The sequence below is a fragment of the Mustelus asterias genome, unplaced genomic scaffold (assembly GCF_964213995.1).
Source record: "Mustelus asterias unplaced genomic scaffold, sMusAst1.hap1.1 HAP1_SCAFFOLD_79, whole genome shotgun sequence".
Classification (NCBI taxonomy): domain Eukaryota; kingdom Metazoa; phylum Chordata; class Chondrichthyes; order Carcharhiniformes; family Triakidae; genus Mustelus; species Mustelus asterias.
The window spans coordinates 1,163,060-1,190,541 of record NW_027590137.1 but is presented as its reverse complement, the minus strand read 5'-3'; the positions used below and the strand labels follow the sequence as shown (position 1 = coordinate 1,190,541).

Below are 27,482 nucleotides of genomic sequence, written 5' to 3'. Positions count from 1 at the left end.
CCAAATAAACCTGTTGGACGTTAACCTGGTGTTGTTGGACTCCTGACTGTGTAAACTCCACACAGACAGGTAACCAAGGCCGGAATCGAACCCAGGTCCCTGGCGCTGTGAGGCAGGAGGACTAACCACTGTGCCACCGTGCCAGCCACGTAATTCTTTGTAAACTTATTTTGCAGGAAATAGAAGAGGAGGATTTGCAGTCTGGACAAACAAATCTCACGTCAGACAGAGTCAATCAATTCATTGGGATTTGAAGATTTGTACATCTGAAGGGATTTAATTGACCATCTCAGTTGGAAACTGGTGAGAATCTGTTTCCTTGCTCCTCCTGTGGGGAGGGATTGATCAGCCGGAAAACATGCTGACACGACAGCGAACTCGCAATAGTGAGAGTTCATTCACCTGCTCCGTGTGTGGGAAGAAATTCATGTGTTCGTCCAACCTGCTGGCTCACCAACTCGATCATATTATTCAGAAGCCTCTTCAAAGCTCTGACTCTGGGGAAAGCATTGAAACCTCTGAGGGACAGGCCCAACACCAGCTCCTTCACACTGACGAGAGACCGTTCAGCTGCTCCCACTGCGGGAAGAGGTTCAGCCAGTCCTCCCACCTTGGAGAGCACCAGCTCCTTCACACACACGAGAGACCGTTCAGCTGCTCCCACTGTGGGGAGTCGTTCAGCGACTCAGTGCATCTCACTGAGCACCAACAAGTTCACACCAAGGACAGGCCATTCAGCTGCTCCCAGTGTGGGAAGAGATTCATTCAGTCCTCCCACTGCACCGTTCACCAACAGATTCATTTTCAGAAGAGACATTTCAAATGCTTTAAATGTGAGAAGACCTTCAAAAGAAGGATTAGTCTGCTGAGACACCAGGGCACTCACACTGGGGAGAGGCCATACGTTTGCCCTGTGTGTGGGAAAGCATTTACTTGTTTGCAGCATCTCCTAAGCCACCGGCCTATTCACACCGGGGAGAGGGCATTCATCTGCTCCGTGTGTGGGAAGGCTTTCACGGAGTCATCCAGCCTCCGGAGACACCGCCGCATTCACACAGGGGAGAAGCCGTTCTCCTGCTCCATTTGTGGCAAAAGATTTGCTCAGTTTTCCTCCTGCAATCAACACCAACACATTCACTCTGATCAGAGACCTTTTCAATGCTCAGAATGCAATAAGACCTTTAAAAGAAGTGATGATCTGCTGAAACACAATCGCATTCACACCGGGGAGAGGCTGTTCCTGTGCTCTGTGTGTGGAAAGGGATTCGCTCAGTCGTCTGGCCTGCTGAGACACCAACGCATTCACACCGGGGAGAAGCCGTTCACCTGCTCTGTGTGTGGGAAGGGATTCACTGATTCATCCTATATGCTGAAACACCAGCGAGCTCACACTGCGACAGAACCATTCACCTGCTCCCTGTGTGGGAAGGGATTCACTGATTCATCCTATATGCTGAAACACCAGCGAGCTCACACTGCGACAGAACCATTCACCTGCTCCCTGTGTGGGAAGGGATTCACTGATCCATCCCGTCTGCAGAGACACCAGCGAGTTCACACTGGGGCAAAACCTTTCAACTGCTCCATGTGTGGGAAGGGATTTAATCAGTATTACAGCCTGCTGAAACATAGACGACTTCATGTGTGACCGGCAAAGTTGGATTCTGTTGTTTCTGCGCCCTGAGATAAACAATAACAATTGGATGAATAGGGGAGGCAGTGGCACAGTGGAATTATCACTGGACTCAGGGTAAGGCTCTGGGGACCCAGGTTCGAATCCCACCACAGGCAATGGTGAAATTTGTATTCAATTAAAATCTTGAATTAAAAGTCTAATGGCAAACCTTAACCATTGTCAATTGTCGTAAAAACCCATTTGGGTCAGTAACCTCCTTTAGAAAAGGAAACCTGCCGTCCATACTTGGTCTGGCCTACGTGTGACTCCAGACCAGCAATGTGGTTGACTCTCAAATGCCCTCTGAAATGGAGGGCAGTTAGGGATGGGAAAGAAATGCTGGCCCAGCAAGTGACGCCTACATTCCGTAAAAATGAATTTTAAAAAGTTCCTCAGTATCTCAGTAACCTCCTCCAGCCCCACAACACTCTGTGTAAATACAAGTTGTTGATGATTATGCCCTGAGATAGAAAATGTGAACCCGATTCCCCTCGTCCGCCAACTCGGCAACTTCTTCACAAAAAGTAAAGCACATGGGATTGGGGCTGTTGTACTGAGATGGGTAGAAAACTGATTGGCAGACACGAGACAAAGAGTAGGATTAAACGGGTCTTTTTCCAACTGGCAGGCAGTGACTATTTGGGTAACGCAGGATCAGTGCTGGGGCCTCAGTTACTCACCTGCCATGGGTCTTGTTTTTTTTCCGTGTTTATTATGCATCATTTTTAAATTGTTGCTTCCTAATAATCTAATTTAAAACCATGGATTAACTCAAACCACTTTTGGAAAATCTGTGACTCTCTGATCAAGAATCTTACTGACCACTGCATACCATTCTGGTCACCGTATTATTTAAAAAAATATCCAGGCACTGGAGAGGGTGCAGAGAAGATTTTAATGATGAGATTTTAATGTAGAAGGCAGCTCACCACCACCTTCTCAAGGGCAATCAGGGATTAGCCATAAATGCTGGCCAAGCCAGCAATGTCCACATCCCATAAATGATTTTCAAAACGTGTGTGGTTTTTTTATCAGGAAAGGATTGACAGGCTAGTTCTTCTTTCTTGAGAAATGAAGGCTGAGGGGTAACTTGAGCAGAGGTCTTCAAAATTATAAAATTTTTAGATACAGAAATAGTGTTTCCTCTTGTGGGGAAGAGCAAAAAGTAAAGTTTATTTATTAGTCACAAGTAGGCTTAGATTAACACTGCAGTGAAGTTACTGGGAAACTGGAGACAATCAATATTAAACAGTCACTGAGAAATCCAATAGGAAATCCAGGATAAATTTCTCTACACAAAGAGTGGCGAGAACATGGAAATCACAACTACAGGGAGTGAAATGAACAGTATCGATGTCTTTCAGGGGAATCTCAACAAGTACTTATGTATGATTTTATAGTTCATTCAGGATTTATTTCAAAACGACTAAAAACAATAAAGTGACAGGAGATAATTTGCAGGGTGTGAGACTCTGTGTGTGAGGGTGTCTGTGAGTGTGTCTGTTGCTTTTCATTGGTGTCACAGAAACCTTCCTCTTTCTGAGCAGACAATCTGGCCCCTGAATGATGTGAATTGTACAACTCAGAGATTCTCCATTCAGAATGACCATGTGCTGTGTAAAACCTGACATCTCCACAACCAGACGCCACTTCTCCTGGAACAACGTGAAGTGACTACAATTTTCGAGATTGATTTCTTTGCTCTCACATATTTTCTCAGTTCATAAATTCCATCACGACCTTTAAACACACCGATGGTCTCCAGTTTAAATACTTCCCTCAGTCTTACCAACATATCACAATTGGATTGCTGCTATTACAGGAATCCATTCTGAAATTCTGTAAATCTGATTCCCACCAAACACCAACCCATATCCCCATCTGAGTTCCAGATTTTAATGAGATTTCTTAAAACACAGGCAGCCTGGCAGCACAGTGGTCAGCATTGCTGCCTCACAGCGCCAGGAACCCGGGTTCAATTCGTGCCTCAGCTGACTGTGTGGAGTCTGCACATTCTCCCTGTATCTGTGTGGGTTTCCTCCGGGTGCTCTTGTTTCCTCCCACTCTCCAAAAATGTGCAGATTAGATTGATTGGCCATGCTAAATTGGCCCTTAGTGTCGGGGATTAGCAGGATAACTACATGGGTTACAGGGATAGGGCTGGGGGGGAGATCATTGTCGGTATAGGCTCAATGACCTCCTTCTGCACTGTAGGGATTCTATACCGTCTGTACTATCATTACATTGGATCCAATACTGTGTTCACTGACACACTGCAGCCTGACTCTTATTATTGGAATAAACACTGTGTTTGTTACATTCAGAGTAAGTAAATCAAGCCAATCCATGACGAAGGGTCATCCAGACTCGAAATGTTGGCTGGAATCTCTCTCTAAGTCTCACAAACTCCCCAGCCTTCAGGAGAACAGTGACCATGACACCACACAACCCTGCCACAGCAACCTCTGCAAGACGTGCCGGATCATCAACACAGATGCCACCATCTCACGTGAGAACACCATCCACCAGGTACACGGTACATACACTTGCAACTCAGCCAACGTTGTCTACCTGTTACGCTGCAGGAAAGGATGTCCTGAGGCATGGTACATTGGGGAAGCCATGCAGACGCGACGACAACGGATGAATGAACACCGCTTGACAATCACCAGGCAAGAGTGTTCTCTTCCTGTTGGGAACACTTCAACGGTCACAGGCATTCGGCCTCTGATCTTCGGGTAAGCGTTCTCCAAGGCGGCCTTCACGACACACAACGCAGAGTCGCTGAGCAGAGACTGATAGCCAAGTTCCGCACACATGAGGATGGCCTCAACTGGGATCTTGGGTTCATGTCACACTATCTGTAACCCCCACAACTTGCCTGGACTTGCAAAATCTCACTTACTGTCCTGGCTGGAGATAATACACATCTCTTTAACCTGTGCTTAATGCTCCCTCCACTCACGTTGTCTGTACCTTTAAGACTTGATTACCTGTAAAGACTTGCATTCCAACCATTATTCTGTAAATTGAGTTTGTGTCTTTGTGCCCTGTTTGTGAACAGAACTCCCACTCATCTGACGAAGGGGCAGCGCTCCGAAAGCTTGTGGCTTGTGCTACCAAATAAACCTGTTGTGAGACTTCTTACTGGGCTTACCCCAGTTGAACACCGGCATCTCCACATCATGGAATCTCTCTCCACAGTTCCTGTCAGACCTGCTGAGGTTTTGCAGCATTTTCTGTTTTGAAGTCAGTGCTTTGCTGTGTTGTCTCTGCTCCATCCCCACTCTGATTGTATTGGAGCCTGTGTGTGTCATTGTTACACTGAGAGTAAGTCAGTGCTTTGCTGTGTTGTCTCTGTGCTCCATCCCCACTCTGATTGTATTGGAGCCTGTGTGTGTCATTGTGACACTGAGACTCTCTCACTGTTATTATTGGACAAACAGCAAGCCACCGTCACAATGCCCGGCTGATTGACGGGCAGCACGCACCAATGGGAAGACAAGGGGCGGGGTTGGAGGTCCGAGCGGGAGAGGCTGGTCCTCCAACCAATCACAGTGAATGAGGGGCGGGGCCCGCTCTGACTGGGGCATGCGCAGTGTGGGTAATGGCGACGGAGACGGGGCTGTTTTTTCGGCTCGGAGATAGGTTAGCGGTGATTGACGGTACGGAGGGGGCGAGGGATCTCGCGGGTGGACGGAAACGCTGCGTCAGCAGGTTGTGTCAGCCACGAACCTCGGTAAAGAGCTTCACGGACCCAGTTTGGACCGAGCGATACCGCAGCTCCTCATGTTCGGGCCGCGTTCACGGCCGCCATCTTTATTGGGGGCAATATGCAACAAGGCGCATGCGCAGGCCGGCATCGATTTCGGGGGTAATATTGTCAATGACTGGGAGGAGCTTGTTCCCCATTGTTCAGAATGGAGACAACTTGTCCATCAAACTGCATCAACCCTCTGAGTCCCAATGTCTTATTGATGAGGCAGAGCAGTGGCAGAAAAGGAAAGAAAGGGAAAGAGCTTTGACAAAGGGTCATCTGGCCTCAACGTCAGCTCTTTTCTCTCCTCACAGATGCTGCCAGACCTGCTGAGATTTTCCAGCATTTTCTCTTTTGGAAAGGGAAATAAATTCTGCTTTCCAGATCCCACTATATCATGGGATGTCTTTCCCATTCATCTTCTGTTCCACCATCCTTATGGGCAGCGAGTTCCAGATCATGTGCTCTCCCTACCCAAGTATAAATCTTCCTCAAATACCTGCTCTGTCACTATTCAAATAATGTCCTGTATATTACACTTGTATCCAGTACAGTATTATAGACATCTGTCTGGCAGCCTGCATGGAGATTTTCAACTCCCTGTGTCCGGGACAGGAAGCAGTGAGCATGGATCTGTCAATCAGCCTCAATCAGCACCTTCAGGAGAATTGGGAGGGTGAATATTAGGTACAGCAGAGTGAGAATGGAGGGAGAGTGTGTGGAATGGAGATTCACAGCTTTTGGGGAATGAGAGAGGAAAGAATGTTCCATAGAAACTTGAACTGTCTGTTCTGAACTTCTATCTTGTACTGACATTGATGACTTTTGTAAATTCCTTTTACAGGATATTAGAAGGTGAGGATTTACAGACAGAAATCTCAAACCAAACATCACATCAACATCTGACAGAGGCCTCAATTCGTCGGGACCTGAATATTATCGACCTTTGAATCCAGAATGGAAATGTTTCTCTGTTCTGTCTGCTTCAGGAGATTTTAAATTTCAGTGTGGCTGGAAAAGCACCGAGACACACACACACACCCGAGTAAGAGTGCTCCAGTGCACTGAGTGTGGAAAGAGCTTTAACCAGTTACACAGCCTGAAAATACATCGCAGCATTCACAGCGGGAGAGACTGTACCCGTGTTCTGTGTGAGATTTAACTGATTGTTTAACCTGGAGAGTCACAAGGACACCCGCACCATGGAGAAACCGTGGAAATGTGGGGACTGTGGGAAAGGATTCAGTTTTCCATCTCAGCTGGAAATTCATCGACGCGGTCACACTGGGGAGAGGCCGTTCACCTGCTCTGTGTGTGGGAAGGGATACACTCAGATAATTGATTTACAGAGACACCAGCGAGTTCACACTGGGGAGAGGCCATTTACTTGCTCTGAGTGTGGGAAAGGATTCACTCGGTTATCCAGTCTGCAGAGACACCATCGATTTCACACTGGGGAGAGACCTTTCATCTGCTCTGTGTGTGGGAAGGGATTCACTCAGTTAATTGATTTGCAGAGCCATCAGCGAGTTCACACTGGGGAGAGGCCGTTCACTTGCTCTGTGTGTGGGAAAGGATTCAGTGTGGCATCAGGCCTGCGGAGACACCAGTTAGTTCACACTGGGGAGAGGCCGTTCACATGCTCTGTGTGTGGGAAAGGATTCAGTCAGTTGCCCTACTTGTTGAGGCACAATGTCACTCACACCCAAGAGAGACCCTTTAAATGCTCTGACTGTGGGAGGGATTTCAAAAGCTCTCAGCTAATGATGTCCCACCAGCGCATTCACACTGAGGAGAGACCTTTCAGCTGCTCTCACTGCACAAAGAGATTCAGATCGTCATCTGCCCTGCGGACACACCAGCGAGTTCACACTGGGGAGAGGCCATTCCCCTGCACCGTGTGTGGGAAGGGATTCACTCAGTCATCCCGACTGCAGAAACACCAGCGAGTTCACAAGTCATAGAGTCATACAGTACAGAAGAGGCCTTTCAGCCCATCGAGTCTGCACTGACAAAACTATAGGAAATTTACACTAGTCCATTTTCCAGCACTTGGCTGATGGTGTTTGAACTGTCAAAACATTCAAGTGCTCATCCATGTGCTTTTTAAAGGTTGTGAGGTTTCCCGCCTCCACTACCCTCCCAGACAGTGAATTCCAGACTCCCACCACCCTCTGGGTGAAAGCATTTTTCCTCAAATCCCCCAAAACCTCCTGCCCCTCACCTTAAAATGATGCCCCCTCGTTATTGACCCATCAATTAAGGGGAACAGCTGCTTCCTATCCACCCTGTCCATACCCCTCACAATCTTATACACCTCAATCATGTCCCCCCTCAGCCTTTTCTGCTCGAAAGAAGACAATCCAAGCCTATCGAGTCTCTCCTTATAGCTCAGCTGCTCCATCCCAGGGAACATCCTGGTGAACCTCCTCTGCACCCCCTCCAGTGCAATCACATCCTTCCTATGGTGAGGCGATCAGAATGAGTACAAACTGGGGTCAAGCAGGGCTGTGTCATCGCACCAACGTTCATCCCCACCTTCCCCGCAGCAACACTCCACCCCAGCACCATGAAGCTCCCCACTGCAGTCGAGCTAACTGACTGGACCAATGGGAAACTTTCAATCTCCGACCCCTCCAGGCCAGAACCAAGACCAGCCCAGCCTCAGTCATCGGGCTGCAGTACGCTGACTCTAAGGGGGGTGGGGGGGAGGTGATGGCCCAGTGGGTATTATTGCTGGACTATTAATCCAGAAATTCAGCGAATGTTCTGGGGGTCCGGGTTCGAATCCCGCCACGGCAGATGGTGGAATTTGAATTCAATTTTTAAAAAGTTAAGAACCTACTGATTATCATGAAACCATTGTCGATTGTCGGAAAAACCCATCTGGTTCACCAGTGCCCTTTTGGGAAGGAAATCTGCTGCCCTTACCTGACCTGGCCTACATGTGACTCCAGAGCCACAGCAATGTGGTTGTCTCTCGAATGCCCTCCAAGGGCAACTAGGATGGCAATAAATGTCCCATAAATGAATGAAGAAAATGCGTATTTGATTTGATTTATTATTGACACGTATTAGTACACAGTGAACAGTATTATTTTTTGCACGCGATACAGAAAAACCATAACGTACATAATGTAGGGAGGAGTTATACAATAAATGGCAGAGTCATCAGGAGTATAGAAACACAGAGGGACCTAGGTGTGCAAGTCCACAAATCCTTGAAGGTGGCAACACAGGTGGAGAAGGTGGTGAAGAAGGCATATGGTATGCTTGCCTTTATAGGACGGGGTATAGAGTATAAAAGCTGGAGTCTGATGATGCAGCTGTATAGAACGCTGGTTAGGCCACATTTGGAGTACTGCGTCCAGTTCTGGTCGCCGCACTACCAGAAGGACGTGGAGGCATTGGAGAGAGTGCAGAGAAGGTTTACCAGGATGTTGCCTGGTATGGAGGGTCTTAGCTATGAGGAGAGATTGGGTAGACTGGGGTTGTTCTCCTTGGAAAGACGGAGAATGAGGGGAGATCTAATAGAGGTGTACAAGATTATGAAGGGTATAGATAGGGTGAACAGTGGGAAGCTTTTTCCCAGGTCGGAGGTGACGATCACGAGGGGTCACGGGCTTAAGCTGAGAGGGGCGAGGTATAACTCAGATATCAGAGGGACGTTTTTTACACAGAGGGTGGTGGGGGCCTGGAATGCGCTGCCAAGTAGGGTGGTGGAGGCAGGCACGCTGACATCGTTTAAGACTTACCTGGATAGTCACATGAGCAGCCTGGGAATGGAGGGATACAAACGATTGGTCTAGTTGGACCATGGAGCGACACAGGTTTGGAGGGCCGAAGGGCCTGTTTCCTGTGCTGTACTGTTCTTTGTTCTTTGAGAGAGTGCAGAATGTTACAGTCATAGCTGGGGTGCAGAGAAACATCAACTTAATGCGAGGTAGGTCCATTCAAAAGTTTGATGGCAGCAGGGAAGAAGCTGTTCTTGAGTCGGTTGGTTCGTGTCCTCAGACTTTTGTTTCTTTTTCCCAATGGAAGAAAGCGGAAGAGAGTATGTCCGGGGTCCTTAATTATGCTGGCTGCTTTTCCGAAGTAGTGGGAAGTGTAGACATTGTCAATGGATGGGAGGCTGGTTTGAACGATGGACTGGGCTTCATTCACAACCTGAGTGTGTCTGTGCGCACACTCAGAGGTTGAGCTAGGGCTTTTTTACAGTAACTTCATTGCAGTGTTAATGTCAGCCCACTTGTGACACTGAACTAAAAGCTTAAACTTATCTGAATTTTCTGATTTTAAAATGTATGTGAGCTGTATTTTTAAAAGCAATTGTAAACTTTAGCCAAAGGCAGGCTGCTGCAAGGCATGATGGTACAGGGACACTGACAGACAGGCTACATTCTTCAGAACAATGAAGCCGCAGAATGCGCCAACCTTTATTAAGGACGTTTTTAACAAAGTTTCTAAAGGTAGCTTCGAGAATATGATTGATTCACACTGGCCAGTTAAGACAGTGTCTTCTCAGACATGAGACTATGCATTTGTCTGGTTTGGCCAGTGACGGAGTAAGAGCCAATGGGAACATTAACTTTAACTATTGTAGCTAAGCTTCTGGGGTTGCTCAGCAACAAGGGGAAGCAGAGTCAGCAATAGGGGGAGGAAGTGTCCGGATTCTACGGACCAATGAAATCCCATTATGTCAGAGGGTAAAATGCAATTGGCTGAAGTATATGACGTGTTGAAAATGATTGGTTCACACCTGATGAAAGGCAGGAGAATTGATATGAAGAATGTATTATTGATCCATCCTAAGCATTGTATGTCTGTTATTGGAGAGATCAGGATGCTTCTCTTCTAGAGAGGGATTAGCACCGTCCAATAATTTCTCCCTTCAATCGTTGGTCAAATAAAAGATAAGTCTTTAAACTGGGACACTGGCTTTCATGAGTCTTTGTATTGTCTGAAGGTTTTGGCAATACCTGGTCTCCAGTGGTAATGTACCCAGTGTGTTGGGGGGAATGAACTCAGAAGAATCATTCAATACTCAAGCCTGATTCAATCAACAAGCAGTTTATTGAGTTACGCCAGGGGGAAGAAGCCACAGGGGCTGACCATGTGCAACTCCACCCAACAAAGAATATCATCAATTCTTATACAGTTACTCCACCCATCCCGGCTGGACGCAATCCAATCAGAATGGTGATAGATTACATATATGATATATGTGTCCAATGAAATTAGTATCTGGGCATTCGGGGCTTTGTGATCATGCAAAACAGATTATGGCTAGGTGTGGAGGTCACAGGGTAGTTGTCATGGGTGACTTTAACTTTCCAAATATTGATTGGAACCTTTTTAGGTTGAATAGTTCAGATGGGGCAGTTTTTGTACAGTGTGTGCAAGAGGGTTTCCTGACACAATATGTGGATAGGCCGACAAGAGGTGGGGCCACATTGGATTTGGGAATGGGAAATGAACCGGGCCAAGTGTTTAGACTTGGTGTGGGAGAGCACTTTGGAGATAGCGACCACAATTTGGTGTCTTTCGTTATTGCAATGGAGAGGGATAGGGCCATATGGCAGGGCAAGGTTTATAATTGGGGGAGGGGTAATTATGATGCGATTAGGGAGCATAAGATGGGAACAGAAACTGTCAGGGAAAGGCACAAATGAAAAGTGGAACTTGTTCAAGGAACAAATACTGCGTGTCCTTGATAGGTATGTCCCTGTCAGGCAGGGAAGAAATGGCTGAGTGAGGGAACCATGGTTCGCAAAAGAGGTTGAATGCCTTGTCAAGAGGAAGAAGGAAGCATATGTTCGGATGAGAAAACAAGGTTCAGTTCGGTCCATTGAGGGTTACAAGTTAGCAAGGAATGAGCTGAAAAAAGGGCTTAGGAGAGCTAGGAGGGTGCATGAGAAGTCCTTGGCGGGTTGGATCAAGGAAAACTCCAAGGCTTTTTACTCTTATGTGAGGAATAAAAGGGTGAGGTTAGGGCCGGTCAAGGACAGTGGTAGGAACTTGTGCATGGAGTCAGAACAGATAGGAGAGGCGATGAATGAATACTTTTCTTCAGTGTTCACCAAGGAGAGGGGCCTTTTTGAGGATGAGAGTGTGATACAGGCTGATACCCCAGTCTACCCAATCTCTCCTCATAGCTAAGACCCTCCATACCAGGCAACATCCTGGTAAACCTTCTCTGCACTCTCTCCAATGCCTCCACGTCCTTCTGGTAGTGCGGCGACCAGAACTGGACGCAGTACTCCAAATGTGGCCTAACCAGCGTTCTATACAGCTGCATCATCAGACTCCAGCTTTTATACTCTATACCCCGTCCTATAAAGGCAGATGTTCTGAGGGAATATGTATTAGCAATTTTGAAAAAACCTGAAGGTTGATAAGTCCCCTGGGCTAGATGAGATATATCCTAGGATTCTTTGGGAGGCAAGGGATGAGATTGCAGAGCCTTTGGCTTTGATCTTTGGGTCCTCGCTGTCCACGGGGATAGTGCCAGAGGACTAGAGAGTGGCGAATGTTGTTCCTCTGTTCAAGAAAGGAAATAGGAATGATCTTGGTAATTATAGGCCGGTTAGTCTTACTTCGGTGGTTGGTAAATTAATGGAAAAGGTCCTGAGGGATAGGATTTACGACCATTTAGAAAGGTGCAGCTCAATCCGAGATAGTCAACCCGGATTTGTGAAGGGCAAGTCTTGCCTCACAAATTTGATTGAATTTTTTGAGGAGGAACTAAGTGTGTCGATGAAGGTAGGGCAGTTGATGTCATATACATGGATTTTAGTAAGGCATTTGATAAGGTCCCCCATGGTCGGCTCATGAAGAAAGTAAGGAGATGTGGGATAGAGGGAAATTTGGCCGATTGGATAAGTAACTGGCTATCTCATAGAAGACAGAGGGTGGTGGTGGATGGAAAATTTTCAGACTGGAGACCAGTTACCAGCGGTGTACCACAAGGATCAGTGCTGGGTCTTCTACTATTTGTGATTTTTATAAATGACTTGGAGGAGGGGGCTGAAGGGTGGATCAGTAAATTTGCGGATGACACCAAGATTGGTGGAGTAGTGGATGAGTAGGAGGGCTGTTGTGGGCTGCAAAGAGACATTGATAGGATGCAGAGGTGGGCCGAAAAATGGCAGATGGAGTTTAACCCTGATACGTGCGAGGTGATTCATTTTGGTAGGACAAATTTGAATGCGGATTACAGGGTCAAAGGTCGGGTTCTGAGGAATGTCGAGGAACAGAGAGATCTTGAGGTTCATATCCACAGATCTCTGAAGGTTGCCACTCAAGTGGATAGAGCCGTGAAGAAGTCCTATAGTGTGTTAGCGTTTATTAACAGGGGGTTTGAGTTTAAGAGCCGTGGGGTTATGCTGTAACTGTATAGGACCTTGGTGAGACCACATTTGGAATATTGTGTGCCGTTCTGGTCACCTCACTATAAGAAGGATGTGGAAGCACTGGAAAGAGTGCAAAGGAGATTTACCAGGATGCTGCCTGGTTTGGAGGGTAGGTCTTATGAGGAAAGGTTGAGGGAGCTAGGGCTTTTCTCTTTAGAGCGGAGGAGGTTGAGAGGTGACTTAATAGGGGTTTATAAGATGATGAGGGGGATAGATAGAGTGGACGTTCAGAGACTATTTCCTTGGGTGGATGTAGCTGTTACTCGGGGACATAACTATAAGGTTCGTGGTGGAAGATATCAGAGGGATGAACGAGGTAGGTTCTTTACTCAGAGAGTGGTTGGGGTGTGGAATGGACTGCCTGCTGTGATAGTGGAGTCAGACACTTTAGGAACTTTCAAGCGGTTATTGGATAGGCACATGGAGCACACGAGAATGATAGGGAGTGGGATAGCTTGATCTTGGTTTTGGAAAAGGTTCGGCACAACATCGTGGGCTGAAGGGCCTGTTCTGTGCTGTACTGTTCTATGTTCTATCTCATGAACAGATAGTTGCCCCCATCACGGTGCTTTTCAAAACTCCTTACCTACCATCCTTGGGCTTTGTTTGTACTGAGATTCCCTTCGTTTGAAAAGGGGTGGATTAAAAGTTCTCAAAATTAGTTTTTTTAAAAAGTTTATTTATTTGTCACAAGTAAGGCTTGCAATGAAGTTACTGTGAAATTCCCCCAGTCGCCACACTCCGATGCCTGTTCAGGTCAATGCACCCTAACCAGCACGTCTTTCAGACAGAGAGGAAAGCAGAGCACCCGAAGGAAACCCAAGCAGACACGGGGAGAATATGCAAACTCCACACAGACAGAGACCCAAGCCGGGAATCGAACCCGGGTCACTGGCGCTGTGAGGCAGCAGTGCTAAAAACTGTGCCACCGTGCTGTCACTGTCACTGTGCCACCATGGATGTCAGCGCCCTTTCTTTGTTTTAATCAAATGACCACATGGTCTGGGAATCATTTCAATTTCATAATCTCTCCTTTTAAACTCTTTCCTTCAGTATCCAATTCCAGAATTTTCCTTTTCATTGTGTTAATTGCATCAGGGATAAATCTTTGGATCCGACAGGAAGTTTAACTCAAGATCAATCCAACACAGGATTGATCAGAATCATTTCACATGTGTCAAATTTTAAATAACCATTACAAATTAAAACTCTCATTCTCACATGTGAATTGTATCTGGATTGAAATTCCTGCATGTTTAGTAAAATATCCTGGAATCATATCTCTGGCCAGTAAATATGGTTCCAGGTTCATAACTTATGACAAAAAGCTTTATTAATTACACTTACTTATTTAAAATCTGTTTGATTTAAATCACAGACAGAAAACCTGAAAGCTTGAAACATTCAACCCACAAATATCATCCATGCACAAGCAGAGAAACTTAGCATGTGCTTTACAACAACAATAACCAAACTTAATTCCTTAAGCGTTCTTGTGGTTCTGCTTTTAAACTTCCAAAAATGCCTTTAATTAAAGACTCAAGATAAGGTTAATTCCCCAGAAAGATAAACCTTAACAAATGTAGCCCAAAACAATGATAAAACGCATCTACAAACATCCACATAAAACAAATGAAACACACAGGTTCTCCCAGCTCATAAATTTCAAACAATGAATCGTCAGCGTTCTCTCTCTCTCAGCTATAGCTTCTTAAAGTGACAGAGCACTACAAGCTCACAACTCCTTGAATAAGATACAAGATCCTCCATTCTAACTTAACCTTTTCAAGCCAACTTCCAAGATCTGATTTATAGGCAAAATCGCAAACAAGTTACCAGCGGAAAAATCTTTGTTCTTTACCTGAGGTTGAGGTGACAACACGATAAAATTCTCAGTTATTCCAAAGTCCTCCAGGCTATGCGTAAATTTCCACATTTAACTGGATCCTATAAATCCTCAATTATAAACTAAAATAGACAGATGCGTTTCTGGGTGATTTAAAAACAAATCAAATGTCTGCTGAAAGGATTAACTTTTCTACAGAACCTAAAGGGGTGGGGAGTGAGCGGGAAAAACTTGGCACACAATTACGTCACAATATACAAGTTTAAAAAACTTCTCGATCAACCAAACAAACTTGATTTTAAACTTCATCTATTAATTTTTTATTATTTTCCTCAACCTAATTATTTTCATTTGATCAGTTTTTGTTAGGGATGGGTAACTTCTGTTCTTTATAAACTGGTTCACTCATTTTGTTAACTCTACATGGGCTCGGAGAATCAGAACCCAGACTTTATCATCCTTATTTTTTCTCCCTTTGCCACGACTCCCTCTGTTTTGCGGGAGGGTCGTGGGGATTCCAATCAGACCGAATCAAATTATCATAAAAGTAAAATAGTGCGGATGCTGGAATCTGAAATGAAAACAGAAAATGCTGGAAGATCTCAACAGGTCTGACAGCATCTTTGGAGAGAGAATAGAGTCAATGTTTTGAGTCTGGATGAGGTTCTTACAAAGTGTCATCCAGAATCGAAACGTTGTTTCTATTCTCTAATCATTTTATCGATAAGCTTCTTGTTCTTAGTTTCCAAATGGCAGGTAAGAGACCTGTCCAGTCCCCACTCGAGCTCTGGTTTTTCACTGGCCATGCGTGGATAGGATTATAACTGTTAGAATCCACTCTCAGAGATCTGCTTTTCAGACCAGTGCTACTTGGAGAATACCATCACTTCACCAAATATCGGGTCACAAGTCCCTCACAGTTCTTATGACAAATTGACGATAGGTTAAGCAATGCCTCAGAACGCTTTTTAACTTCTTAACCAACTACCGACCACTGTTTGTTGATTGGTCGGACCCCTTTTTTACAGATTCAGGAATCTCAGCCGCTGAACACCAGCCGGTCCTGGAATAAGTTTAATTTGAACTCATTCTGAGTCAATATTCTCACCAGGTCCTCTGTTGGGACCCTGCTAAGCAGCTTTAATGGTTCATGATTGCAGAAACTGAGAAGTTACAGGAATGTGGTCAAGATAGTCCAGTCCCATAATGCCTCACATTCAATCTGCAGTCCTTCGATTATAACAGAATATGTGGCTGTATGTAGCTGCCTCGGCCATGGTCAACCCAACTCTGCCTTCTTGAACTGCTACAATGCCTCAGGTGTCAGTACACCCACAATGCTGTTAGAGAGGGAGAATGTAGGTGGATACCAGATTGATATATTCCATTCAACCACACCCAAGATGCGTTATTCCAATTTCTTTATTGTCCAGGACAATATATTCACAATATCTTTAAAACAGAAATTAAACATTCCCATTTGATTTCAGGTAGTAACATATTCTGTTAGTTTGTTCTTTATTGTCAATGTCAGGCTGGGGTTGTTCCCCTTGGAGCAAAGGAGGTTGAGGGGAGATTTGATAGAGGTGACAAGATTCTGACAGGTTTAGATAAGGTGGACAAAGAAAAGCTGTTCCCATTAGCTGATGGGACAAGGACGAGGGGGAGACAGATTTAAGGTTTTGGATCAGAGATGCAGTTGAGGGGGGGGGGGTGATGTGAGGAAGAATATTTTGATGCAGCGAATGGTAATGACCTGGAACTCGCTGCCTACGAGGGTGGAGGAAGTGGAGACAATAAACAATTACAAAGGAAATTGGATGGGCGTTTGGGGGGTTTCAAACAGAAATGCTGACTAAATATCTCTGAACTTCCTCACACCCGGTCGCTCTGTGATCCGTGTGAAATTTGAAACCAGGTATTCGCAACAAGGCTCAAAGAGCATCAGCCAACTGGAGGCAAAGTCATGAGACCGGCCTCCGACCCTCCCCATTGACCAAGAAACCCTCCGACCCTCCCCATTGACCAAAATGCAGTCCTGGATGTAATTGAGAGCAGAAACAATAACAGCAGAATCCAACCCCTGGAATCACTCGTGAACTTGTTGGTGTCTCAGCAGGTGGGATGAAACTCTGAATCTCTTCCCACACACAGAGCAGGTGAATGGCCTCTCCCCAGTGTGAACTCGCTGGTGTGTGCAGAGGTTTGAGAGGTCAGTGAATCCCTTCCCACACTGAGAGCACATAAATGGTTTCTCCCCAGTGTGAACTCGCTCGTGTGTCCACAGACTGGATAACTGAGTGAATCCATTCCCACACTGAGAGCAGGTAAATGGTCTCTCCCCAGTGTGAACTCGCTGGTGTCTTTGCAGGCCTGATGAATTACTGAATCCCTTCCCACACTGAGAACAAGTGAATGGTCTGTCCCCAGTGTGAACTCGCTGGTGAGTCCGCAGGTTGGATGACTGAGTGAATCCCTGCCCACACTGAGAGCAGGTGAACGGTCTCTCCCCAGTGTGAACTCGCTGGTGTCTTTGCTGGCCGGATGAATCACTGAATCCCTCCCCACACTGAGAGCAGGTGAATGGTCTCTCCCCCGTATGGCTGCGCCAATGCGCTTCGAGCTCAGATGGGTATCCGTATCTCTTCCCACAGTCCGCACATTTCCATGGTTTCTCCATGGCGCAGGTGTCCTTGCCGCTCTCTTGAGTGGACAATTAGTTGAAACTTCGTCCACACACACAACACGGGTACAGTCTCTCCCCGCTGTGAATGGTGTGATATTTATTCAGGCTGTGTAACTGGTTAAAGCTCTTTAGTCAGTGCACTGGAACACTCTCACTCGAGTGTGGCCGTGTGTTGGCGCTTTTCCAGTCACACTGATGTTTGAAATCTTTTCAAATCAACAGACCGGACAATCATTTCTTCTTCTAGATTCAAAAGCCGATGATATTCAGCTCCCAAGGAATATGACTCTGTCAGATCTAGACGTGACGTTTGAGATTTCAGCCTGTGATTCCTCTTTCAATATCCTGTAAAATGAGTTTCCAAAAGTCATCAGTGTCAGTACAGGATAGAAATTCAGAACAGACAATTTCTATGGAACATTCTTTCCTCTCTCATTCCCCAGAAGCTGTAAATCTCCATCCCACACACTCTCTCCCCATTCTCAGCAGGTCTGGCAGCATCTGTATGGAGAGAAAAGAACTGATGTTTCAGAGCTTTGACAAAGGGTCATCTGGACAAGAAACATCAGCTCTTTTCTCTCCTTACAGATGCTGCCACACCTGCTGAGATTTTCCAGCATTTTCTCTCTTGGTTTCAGATTCTAGCATCCGCAGTAATTTGCTTTTATAAGGCTGCAGATACCTCCTCCCAAGTAACATGCGTGTGCCCAAGACATCACCACTTGTTTCCCTTATTTCGTTAGCATCCATGGTGCTCTCCGCAGTAAACACAGAGGAGAAGTGTTCATTAAAAATCTCACCCATCTCCTGTGGCTCCACACACAGATGGCCATACTGATTTTTAAGGGGATCTATTCTCTCTCTCGCCACCCTTTTACTCTTAATATAGCTATAGAACCTCTTGGAATTTTCTTTAATCTTTAAACCCAATGTATGCTTCCTTCTTTTACCCGACCAGAGCCTCAATGTCCCTTGTCTGCCAGAGATCCCTAAATTTACCATTCTTTCCCTGCATCTTAACAGGAATATACTGCCCCTGGATTCTTGATATCACACTTTTAAAACTTTCCATTTGCCAGTCATTCCTTTCCCTTCAAACAAACTCACCTAATCAACATCTGCTCGATCCTGCCTAATGCCCACAAAAGTGGCCCTGCTCATCCATCCTCTGGATTACCTCTTCGGAAAACAATAAAAGATTTGTCCGACATGACTCCCCGTGCACAAAGCGGTGCTGACTATCCCTAATCACACCGTCAGAATCCAAATGTTGGTAGATTCTGTCCTTCACAATCCCCTCCAGTAACTTACCCACCACTGATGTCAGACTACCGGCCTATAATTCCCAGGCTTCTCTTTGCTACGCTTCTTAAACAACAGAACAACATTAGCGTGTTCTATTCTTCCAGAACTTCACCAGGAGAAAGAGATGAAACAAATATCTCTGCAAGGGGCTCTGTAATTCCTTCCTGAGCCTCCCACAAGATCTGAAGATATACTTGATCAGACCCAGGGGATTTATCCACCTTAATGCACTTTAAGGCTGCAGATACCTCCTCCCTAGTAATATGCATGTGGTCCAAGACATCACAGCTTCTTTCTCTTATTTCTTCAGCATCCATCATGTTCTCCTCAGGAAACACCAAGGAGAAATATTCATTAAAAATCGCACCCATTTCCTGTGACTCCATGCTCAGATAGCCATGCTGATTTTTAAGGGGACCTATTCTCTCTCTCTCGCCACCATTTTACTCTTAATATCGCGATAGAACCTCTTGGGATTTTCATAGAATCCCTACAGTGCAGAAAGAGGCCATTTGGCCCATTGAATCTGCACCGACCACAATCCCACCCAGGCCCTACCCCCATATCCCGACATATTTACCCGCTAATCCCTCTAACCTACTCATCTCAGGACACTAAGGGGCAATTTTAGCATGGCCAATCAACCTAACCCGCACATCTTTGGACTGTGTTAAAGTTAAATTTTCTTTAACTTTACCTGCCAGATCCATATCATACCCTCTTAAGTGTTCTCTTACACTTTTAAGAGTCATCGAGTGATTCACTTGTCCCCGATTGTCTAAACCCAATGTCTACTTCCTTCTTTTACCTGACCAGAGCCTTAATGTCCCTTGTCAGCCAGGGATCCCTAAATTTACCATTCTTTCCCTTCATCTTAACAGGAATATACTGCCCCTGGACTCTTGATATCACACTTTTAAAACCTCCCATTTGCCAGTCATTCCTTTCCCTTCAAACAAACTCACCTAATCGACATCTCCTCGATCCTGCCTAATGCCCACAAAAGTGGCCCTGCTCCAGTTTAGGGCCTTGACCTGTGGACCTGTCCTATCTTTTTCCAGAACTATTTTGAAACTATTGGTGCTCCCAATAGTGCTCCCTGACTGACACTTCAGTCACTTGCTCCACCTCATTTCTTAACTGTCTAATAGAAAGTGAGTCCAGGAATTGAGAATGAAAAATAAGGAGTTGGGAGATGAATTGAACAAGTATTTTGCCTCGGTGTTCACAATAGAGGATACAGTTAAAACTCAGAAACAGCTGGAAATCAGAAAACAGAAGTGTGGGATGAACTCTGAAAAAGCACAATTCCCAGGGAAGTGGTCCTCAGCAAACTGTTGGAGCTGTGGGCTGATGAGTCCTCGGGTTCTGCTGGGCTTCATTCTCGGGTCTTAACAGAGTGAGATAGTTGGTGTGTTGTTCAATTTTCTATAATTCCTCATCGGGAACTGGATAAAGGGAAACCGGTGGATGCGCTGTACTTAGATTTCCAGAAGACATTTGATGAGGTGCCGCATCAAAGGTTATTGCAGCAAATAAAAATTCATGCTGCGGGGATGACATATTGGCGTGGATAGAAGATTGGCTAACAGCAAACAGTGGGCAGAAATGGATCATTTTCTGGTTGAAGAGAGAGAGAAACCTGGGCCAACCTTTCCAGAGTCTGCACCCTCCCTGGATTCACTTCCTTTCCCTTCAGTTGCTGCAAGTCCCCAATTTCCCCCAGAATGAGAAAAGAAATGGAAAGGGGGAGAAAAGAAAGTGTTTTACTCACAGATATGAGCGACAGGAGGAAGTTTCAGTCTGTCTGAAGATCAATCTTCATTCACACAAAGCCCGCGCTCTGATTGGCTGGAAGACCAGAGTCCTCCCGGTCCTCCAACTCTTCCCATTGGTCAACACCTCAGCATGAAGATCAGAGGGTGGGTTCTCCCCCACACATGCGCAGCTTCCCCTCTCCCTCGCACATTTGCAGTCCCGGGCCGGGGGGGGGAGGGGGGGGGCGGGGGGTGCGATCACCGAGCGGCTTCTCGCTCTGGCCGGAGCCGTCAGCCGGTTGCCTGGAAACCTTGGCTCGATGTGGTGCAGGGGGAGGGGAACAATGGGTGGGGGCGGGGCTCCCGGGTCCGCGCGCCCGGGCCTGCTCACTGGAACCCGGAGACGTCACCGCGGAGCAGAGAGATTCCTATTGGCTGATTCAGGCAGGGCTCTATCGTGACGTCACAATGCGGAAGTTGTCCAATGAGCTTCAGAGTGAAACTTCCTCCTCTGGACAACATCTGGGAGGAAATCAATGTTTCCCCCTTTCCATTTCTTTTCTCATTCTGGGGGAAATTGGGGACTTGCAGCAACTGAAGGGAATGAAGTGAGTTCGGTCTGTATATTCCACACATTTTTACTCCACTAATGTAGACATTTATCTGTCTGGCAGCCTGCATGGAAATTTTCAGCTCTCTGCGTCCAGGGCAGGAAGCAGTGAGCATGGATCTGTCAATCACACATGAGGACGGCCTCAACCGGGATCTTGGGTTCATGTCACACTATCTGTAACCCCCGCGACTTGCCTGGGCTTGCAAAATCTCACTAACTGTCCTGGCTGGAGACAATACACATCTATTTAACCTGTGCTTAATCCTCTCTCCACTCACATTGTCTGTACCTTGAAGATTTGATTACCTGTAAAGACTCGCATTCCAACCATTATTCTGTAAATTGAGTTTGTGTCTTTGTGCCCTGTTTGTGAACAGAACTCCCACTCACCTGATGAAGGAGCAGCACTCCGAAAGGCTTGTGCTACCAAATAAACCTGTTGGACTTTAACCTGGTGTTGTGAGACTTCTTTCCGTGCTTAACCCAGTTCAACGCCGGCATCTCCACACTCTGAGTGGAAACAGAGGGAAGTAGGAGGCCGGATGTGAAGAGAGAGATTTTATACATCAACAACTCAACAGGAACTTTGACAGAATTTCCAAACCCTGTGAACACCATCAGCTCCAAGTTCCTCTCCAACCCACACACCATCCTGACTTGTCTGACATCCAGTACTGAAAGAACAGAAATTTATTTCATATAAATACTGGGAAGACTGAACCCATTGTGTTCAGTCCCCACTACAAACTCCACTCCCTCGCCAACAACTTTATCTCTCCTCCTGGCAACTGTCTGAGGCTGAACCAGGCTGTTCACAACCAGCGTGAAATAGTTCATCCCAAGATGAGCTTCCAGCCACGTCCACATCACCATCAAGACCACCTTCATTCAAAAAAGTAATTAATTTATAATAATGAATAATAAAGTAGTGTAGAAGGAGGCCATTCAGCCCATCGAGCCTGCACCGACAACAATCCCATTCAGGCCTTATCCACATATTTACCTGTTAATCCCCCTGATACCAAGTGGCAATTTATCATGGCCAATCCGTCTAACCGGCATATCTTTGGACTGTGGAAGGAAACCGGAACACCCGGAGGAAACCCACACAGACACGGGGAGAATGTAGAAACTCTGCAGACAGCGACCCGAGGCTGGAATTGAACCCGGGTCCCTGGCGCTGTTAGGCAGCTGCACTAACCACTGTGCCACCGGGCCGCATGTCAGTGCCATCGCCCGACTCCAGCCCAGTCTCAGCTCATCTGGAACCCTCATCCATTCCATTGTGACGTCACACTCTCACCCATTCCATTGTGACGTCACACCCTCACCCATTCCATTGTGACGTCACACTCTCACCCATTCCATTGTGACGTCACACCCTCACCCATTCCATGATAAATGTCAGGTGATTCATTTCAGTAGGACTAATTTAAATGTGGATTACAGGGTCAAAGGTAGGGTTCTGAAGACTGTGGAGGAACAGAGAGATCTTGGGGTTCATATCCACAGATCTCTAAAGGTTGCCACTCAAGTGGATAGAGCTGTGAAGAAGGCCTATAGTGTGTTAGCTTTTATTAACAGGGGGTTGGAGTTTAAGAGCCGTGGGGTTATGCTGCAACTGTACAGGACCTTGGTGAGACCACATTTGGAATATTGTGTGCAGTTCTGGTCACCTCACTATAAGAAGGATGTGGAAGCGCTGGAAAGAGTGCAGAGGAGATTTACCAGGATGCTGCCTGGTTTGGAGGGTAGGTCTTATGAGGAAAGGTTGAGGGAGGTGGGGCTGTTCTCTCTGGAGTGGAGGAGGCTGAGGGGAGACTTAATAGAGGTTTATAAAATGATGAAGGGGATAGATAGAGTGAACGTTCAAAGACTATTTCCTCGGGTGGATGGAGCTATTACAAGGGGGCATAACTATAGGGTTCATGGTGGGAGATATAGGAAGGATATCAGAGGTAGGTTCTTTACGCAGAGAGTGGTTGGGGTGTGGAATGGACTGCCTGCAGTGATAGTGGAGTCAGACACTTTAGGAACATTTAAGCGGTTATTGGATAGACACATGGAGCACACCAGGATGATAGGGAGTGGGATAGCTTGATCTTGGTTTCAGATAAAGCTCGGCACAACCTCGTGGGCCGAAGGGCCTGTTCTGTGCTGTACTGTTCTATGTCTATGTATTCCATATGTTCTAAAATCAAGTTACAGAATGCAATCCTGCTGATGCCAAGGGTTAGTTTATCATGGCCAATCCGTCTAACCTGCACATCTTTGGACTGTGGGGGGAAACCGGAGCACCTGGAGAAAACCCACACAGACACAGGGAGAATGTGCAAACTCCTCACAGCGACCCGAGGCTGGAATTGAACCCGGGTCCCTGGCGCTGTTAGGCAGCTGCACTAACCACTGTGCCACTGGGCCACATGTCAGTGCCATTTCCTGACTCCAGCCCAGTCTCAGCTCATCTGGAACCCTCACCCATTCCATTGTGACGTCACACCCTCACCCATTCCATTGTGACGTCACACTCCCACCCATTCCATTGTGATGTCACACCCTCACCCATTCCATTGTGACGTCAGGGCTTCACTCTCCGATCACAATCCCTGCCGGCCTCCCACATGCAGCCTCAATGGCGGCAGTCAGCCCGGGTCCAACACTACAAGCTGCCGCTCCATTTGGTACAAAGGGGGGTACCGGGAAGTTCATTTCCGGGGTTTGGGTTTGAACAACATGTTTACAAAGCCTCTCCACCCGCTGGATTCATCGCTCCCCGCGCACCGCCCTCTACCTCGTATTGATCTCGCTTCCGAGTTAAAACCGTCTGTCCGTCGCCATTACCCGCACTGCGCATGCTTCAGGTCCCGCCCCTCATTCACTCCGATTGGTTGGAGGACCAGCCGCTCCAGCTCGGTCCTCCAGCACCGCCCCCTCTTCCTATTGGTCCGGAGCTGCCGTCAATCAGTCCCCGGGCATTGTGATGTGGAGCATGCGCAGAGTCATTGCTGTCCTTGGCGCTTGTTTGTCCCGGAGAAGCGGAGTCAGCGTTAGGCGGTGGCTGGGAGGATTTGGAAACACTTTGTGGATCCGCAAACCCTTCAGAATCATTGTCAGCTCCCTGGTTTGCAGCTGCGGGGCTTCTCCCTCCCTCCCTCCCTCCCGGGAACAGGCCCAGGTTAACGGCCCCATCCTGGCTCAGCCACTGGAGGATGGTTCACATCAGAGGATGGGGGAGGGGGACAATAAATAAGAGGTTACACTTTGGCCTCAAATCAATGAGGACTCTGATCTCTGGGAAGGAAGGAAACCCTGGGAGGTGGGCGGGGAGGATTCACAAACACCCGCTGGAGGCCCCAACACCCCCAATAAGACCCATTGGTTTTATTGTCAGTCTGCAGACAGGAGCTGGAGAACTGAACCCAATAAGAAGACTCACAACACCAGGTTAAAGTCCAACAGGTTTATTTGGTAGCAAAAGCCACTCGCTTTCGGAGCGCTGCTCCTTCGTCAGGTGAGTAGGACTTGTGTTCATAAACGGGGCATATATATTGACACAAACTCAATTTACAAGATAATGGTTGGAATGCGAGTCTTTACAGGTAATCAAGTCTTAAAGGTACAGACAATGTGAGTGGAGAGAGGGTTAAGCACAGGTTAAAGAGGTGTGTATTATCTCCAGCCAGGACAGTTAGTGAGATTTCCACATCAAGAACTGAACCCAGACAGAGGAGAGGGAGGGGGAAAACTGGGAGTGGAGGGAAGAAATGGTGGAGATGTTGAGATGGGTTTGGATTTCAGTCCAGGGGAGGAGGTAGAGTGTGTGGGACGGGGATTTATAGATTTGGGGGAACAAGAGAGGAAAATATGTTCCAGAGAAACTATGAATTGTCTGTTCAGAATTTCTATCCTGCACTGACAGTGATGGTATTTGTAAACTGTTTTTGCAAGGTATTATGAAGCAGGATTTCCAGATGTGAAACTCAAACCAAACTTCACATCAAGATCTGTTTCAGTAATTTGATTCATCAGAAACTGAATATCGTCAGCCTTTGTCTCCAGAAGGAGAAATGTTTATTCTGTCTGCGGGCAAAGATTTCAAACATCAGTGTGACTGAAAAAGCACCTACACACACACACCTGTGAGTTTCCAATGTGCTGAATGTGGAAAATGGTTTAAAAAGTCTGAAAAATAATCACATCATTCTCAGTGAGTAGTGACCCGACACATATTCTGTGTAAACAAGGCATCAACTCATCATCCAACCTGGAGTCACACGAGGACACCCACACCACAGAGAAACCATTGAAATGTGTGGACTGTGGGAGGAGATTCAATTACCCGTCCGAATTGGATATTCATCGTCGCATTCACACTGGAGAGAGGCCGTTCACCTGCTCTGAGTGTGGGAAAGGATTTGCTTACTCATCCAGCCTCTATACACACCGACGTGTTCACACTGGTGAGAGGCCGTTCACCTGCCTCGAATGTGGGAGGGGGTGTCATGCTTTATCAAGCCTCCTGATTCACCGGCAAGTTCACTCCGATCAGAGACTGTTTCAGTGTTCTGATTGTGAGAAAAGCTTTAAAAGCACAAAGGACCTCCTGAGACACCAGCGCACTCACATGGCGGTGAGACCGTTCACCTGCTCAGAGTGTGGGAAGGGATTCATTCAGTCATCCCACCTTCTGACACACCAACTTGTTCACACTGAGCAGAGACCATTTCAATGTTCTGACTGTGAGAAGAGATTTAAAAGTAAAAATGATTTACAAGTCCATCAGCGCACTCACACTGGGGAGAAGCCATTCACCTGCTCCGTGTGTGAGAGGAGATTCGGATGTTTATCCCAGCTGCAAACACACCAGCGAGTTCACTCTGATAAGAGACCATTTCAGTATTCTGACTGTGAGAAGAGCTTTAAAAGTAAACAATCCCACCCAGGCCCTATCCCACATGGGCGGCACGGTAGCACAGTGGTTAGCACTGCTGCTTCACAGCTCCAGGGTCCTGGGTTCGATTCCCAGCTCGGGTCACTGTCTGTGGGGAGTTTGCACATTCTCCTCGTGTCTGCGTGGGTTTTCTCCAGGTGCTCCGGTTTCCTCCCACAGTCCAAAGATGTGCGGGTTAGGTTGATTGGCCAGGTTAAAAATTGCCCCATTGAGTCCTGAGATGTGTAGGTTAGAGGGATTAGTGGGTAAATATGTGGGGGTAGGGCCTGGGTGGGATTGTGATTGGTGCAGACTCGATGGGCCGAATGGCCTCCTTCTGCACTGTAGGGATTCTATGAAACAGAGAGGAGGGAGAAACAAGTCATTTTTGGGATGGCAAAGTGTAGCCTGTGGAGTGCCACAGGGACCAGTGCTGGGCCCTCAACTATTGACAAACTATTTTCATGACATGGATGACAGGATCAAAATTTGTTGATAACACAAAGGGTAGGTAGGAAAGTGAAATGTGAATGACCATAACAAGCCTGCAAAGCGACATAGATAGGGTCAGTGAGTGGGTAAAAAGTTGGCAGCTGGAACAAGATTTTTGGATAATGTGAACTTGTCCACTTTGGCAGGATGGGTGCAAAAGCAGCTGATTATTTAAAGAGAGCGAGAGATTGCAGAACTTTGAGGTACAGAGGGATCTGGGTGTCCTAGTACTGTAATGAGGAAAAGTTAGTGTGTGGACACAGCAAATGATTAGAAAGGTAAATGAATTGTTGTTTATTGCGGGGATGTTTTGCTGCATTTGTTCAGGGTATTGGTGAGACCACATCTCGAGGTGTACAGTTTTGGTCTTCTTACTTAAGAGAGGACTTGTGTGAGAAGTAGTTCAGAGAAGGTTTACTTGACTGATTCGTTGGATGAGGGGGTTATCATACGAGGAAAAGTTGGACATGTTCGGCCTGTATTTATTGGGGTTTAGAAGAATGAGGGAGGATCTGATTGAAACATATAAAATTCAGAGGGGACTTGACAGAGTGGATGTTGATTGTAGAGAGAGGAGAACTAGAGGCACAGTTTAAAAATGAGGTGTCTCCCATTTAAGACTGGGATGAGGAGAAACCTTTTCTCTCAGAGGGTTGTTACAGTGTGGAATTCTCTCCCACAGAGAGTGGTGGAGGCTGGCTCACTGAATATTCTGAAGTCTGAATTTAATAGATTCTTGATTGACAAGAGAGTCAAAGGGTGTGAGGGGTAAGAAGGAAAGTGGAGTTGAAGCTACAATCACATCAGCCGGGATCCTATTGAATAGTGGAGCAGGCTCGAGGGGCCGAGTGGCCTTCTCCTGCTCCTAATTCACATGTTCCCATTGTGATAGTTGGAGTTTGTTTCTGCTGATGTTAATTTCCCATAAAACTGAGCTGCAGCTTAATCTACAGAATAGAATCAAATAAATCTTGATGATAAACTAATTGATCAGCCAGAGTCTAACTGA

At 46.5% G+C, this 27,482-nt stretch overlaps 2 protein-coding genes across 3 annotated transcripts in view; one reads left to right on the top strand and one right to left on the bottom strand.

The window, feature by feature from the left end:
- Positions 1–27,482, bottom strand: part of LOC144483806 (uncharacterized) — a 162,745-nt gene that overhangs the window by 109,916 nt on the left and 25,347 nt on the right. The window contains 1 exon segment of the mRNA XM_078202344.1: positions 16,859–17,214. Coding sequence (XP_078058470.1) covers positions 16,859–17,214 — 356 coding nt within the window.
- On the top strand, positions 5,267–8,470 carry LOC144483831 (uncharacterized). 2 transcript variants are annotated; one of them, XM_078202382.1, is made up of 2 exons: positions 5,267–5,340; positions 6,277–8,470. In XM_078202382.1, the coding sequence occupies exon 2, from the start codon at positions 6,635–6,637 to the stop codon at positions 7,394–7,396; it is 762 nt and encodes a 253-aa protein (XP_078058508.1). In that variant the 5' UTR covers positions 5,267–5,340; positions 6,277–6,634; the 3' UTR covers positions 7,397–8,470. The 2 variants fall into 2 exon arrangements, with proteins under 2 accessions (XP_078058508.1, XP_078058509.1); XM_078202383.1 differs by having other exon boundaries at positions 5,267–5,414.

Excerpts from the sequence above, each read along its gene's own strand:
- LOC144483831 (XM_078202382.1), top strand. The coding sequence starts at position 6,635 with ATGGAGAAACCGTGGAAATGTGGGGACTGTGGGAAAGGATTCAGTTTT.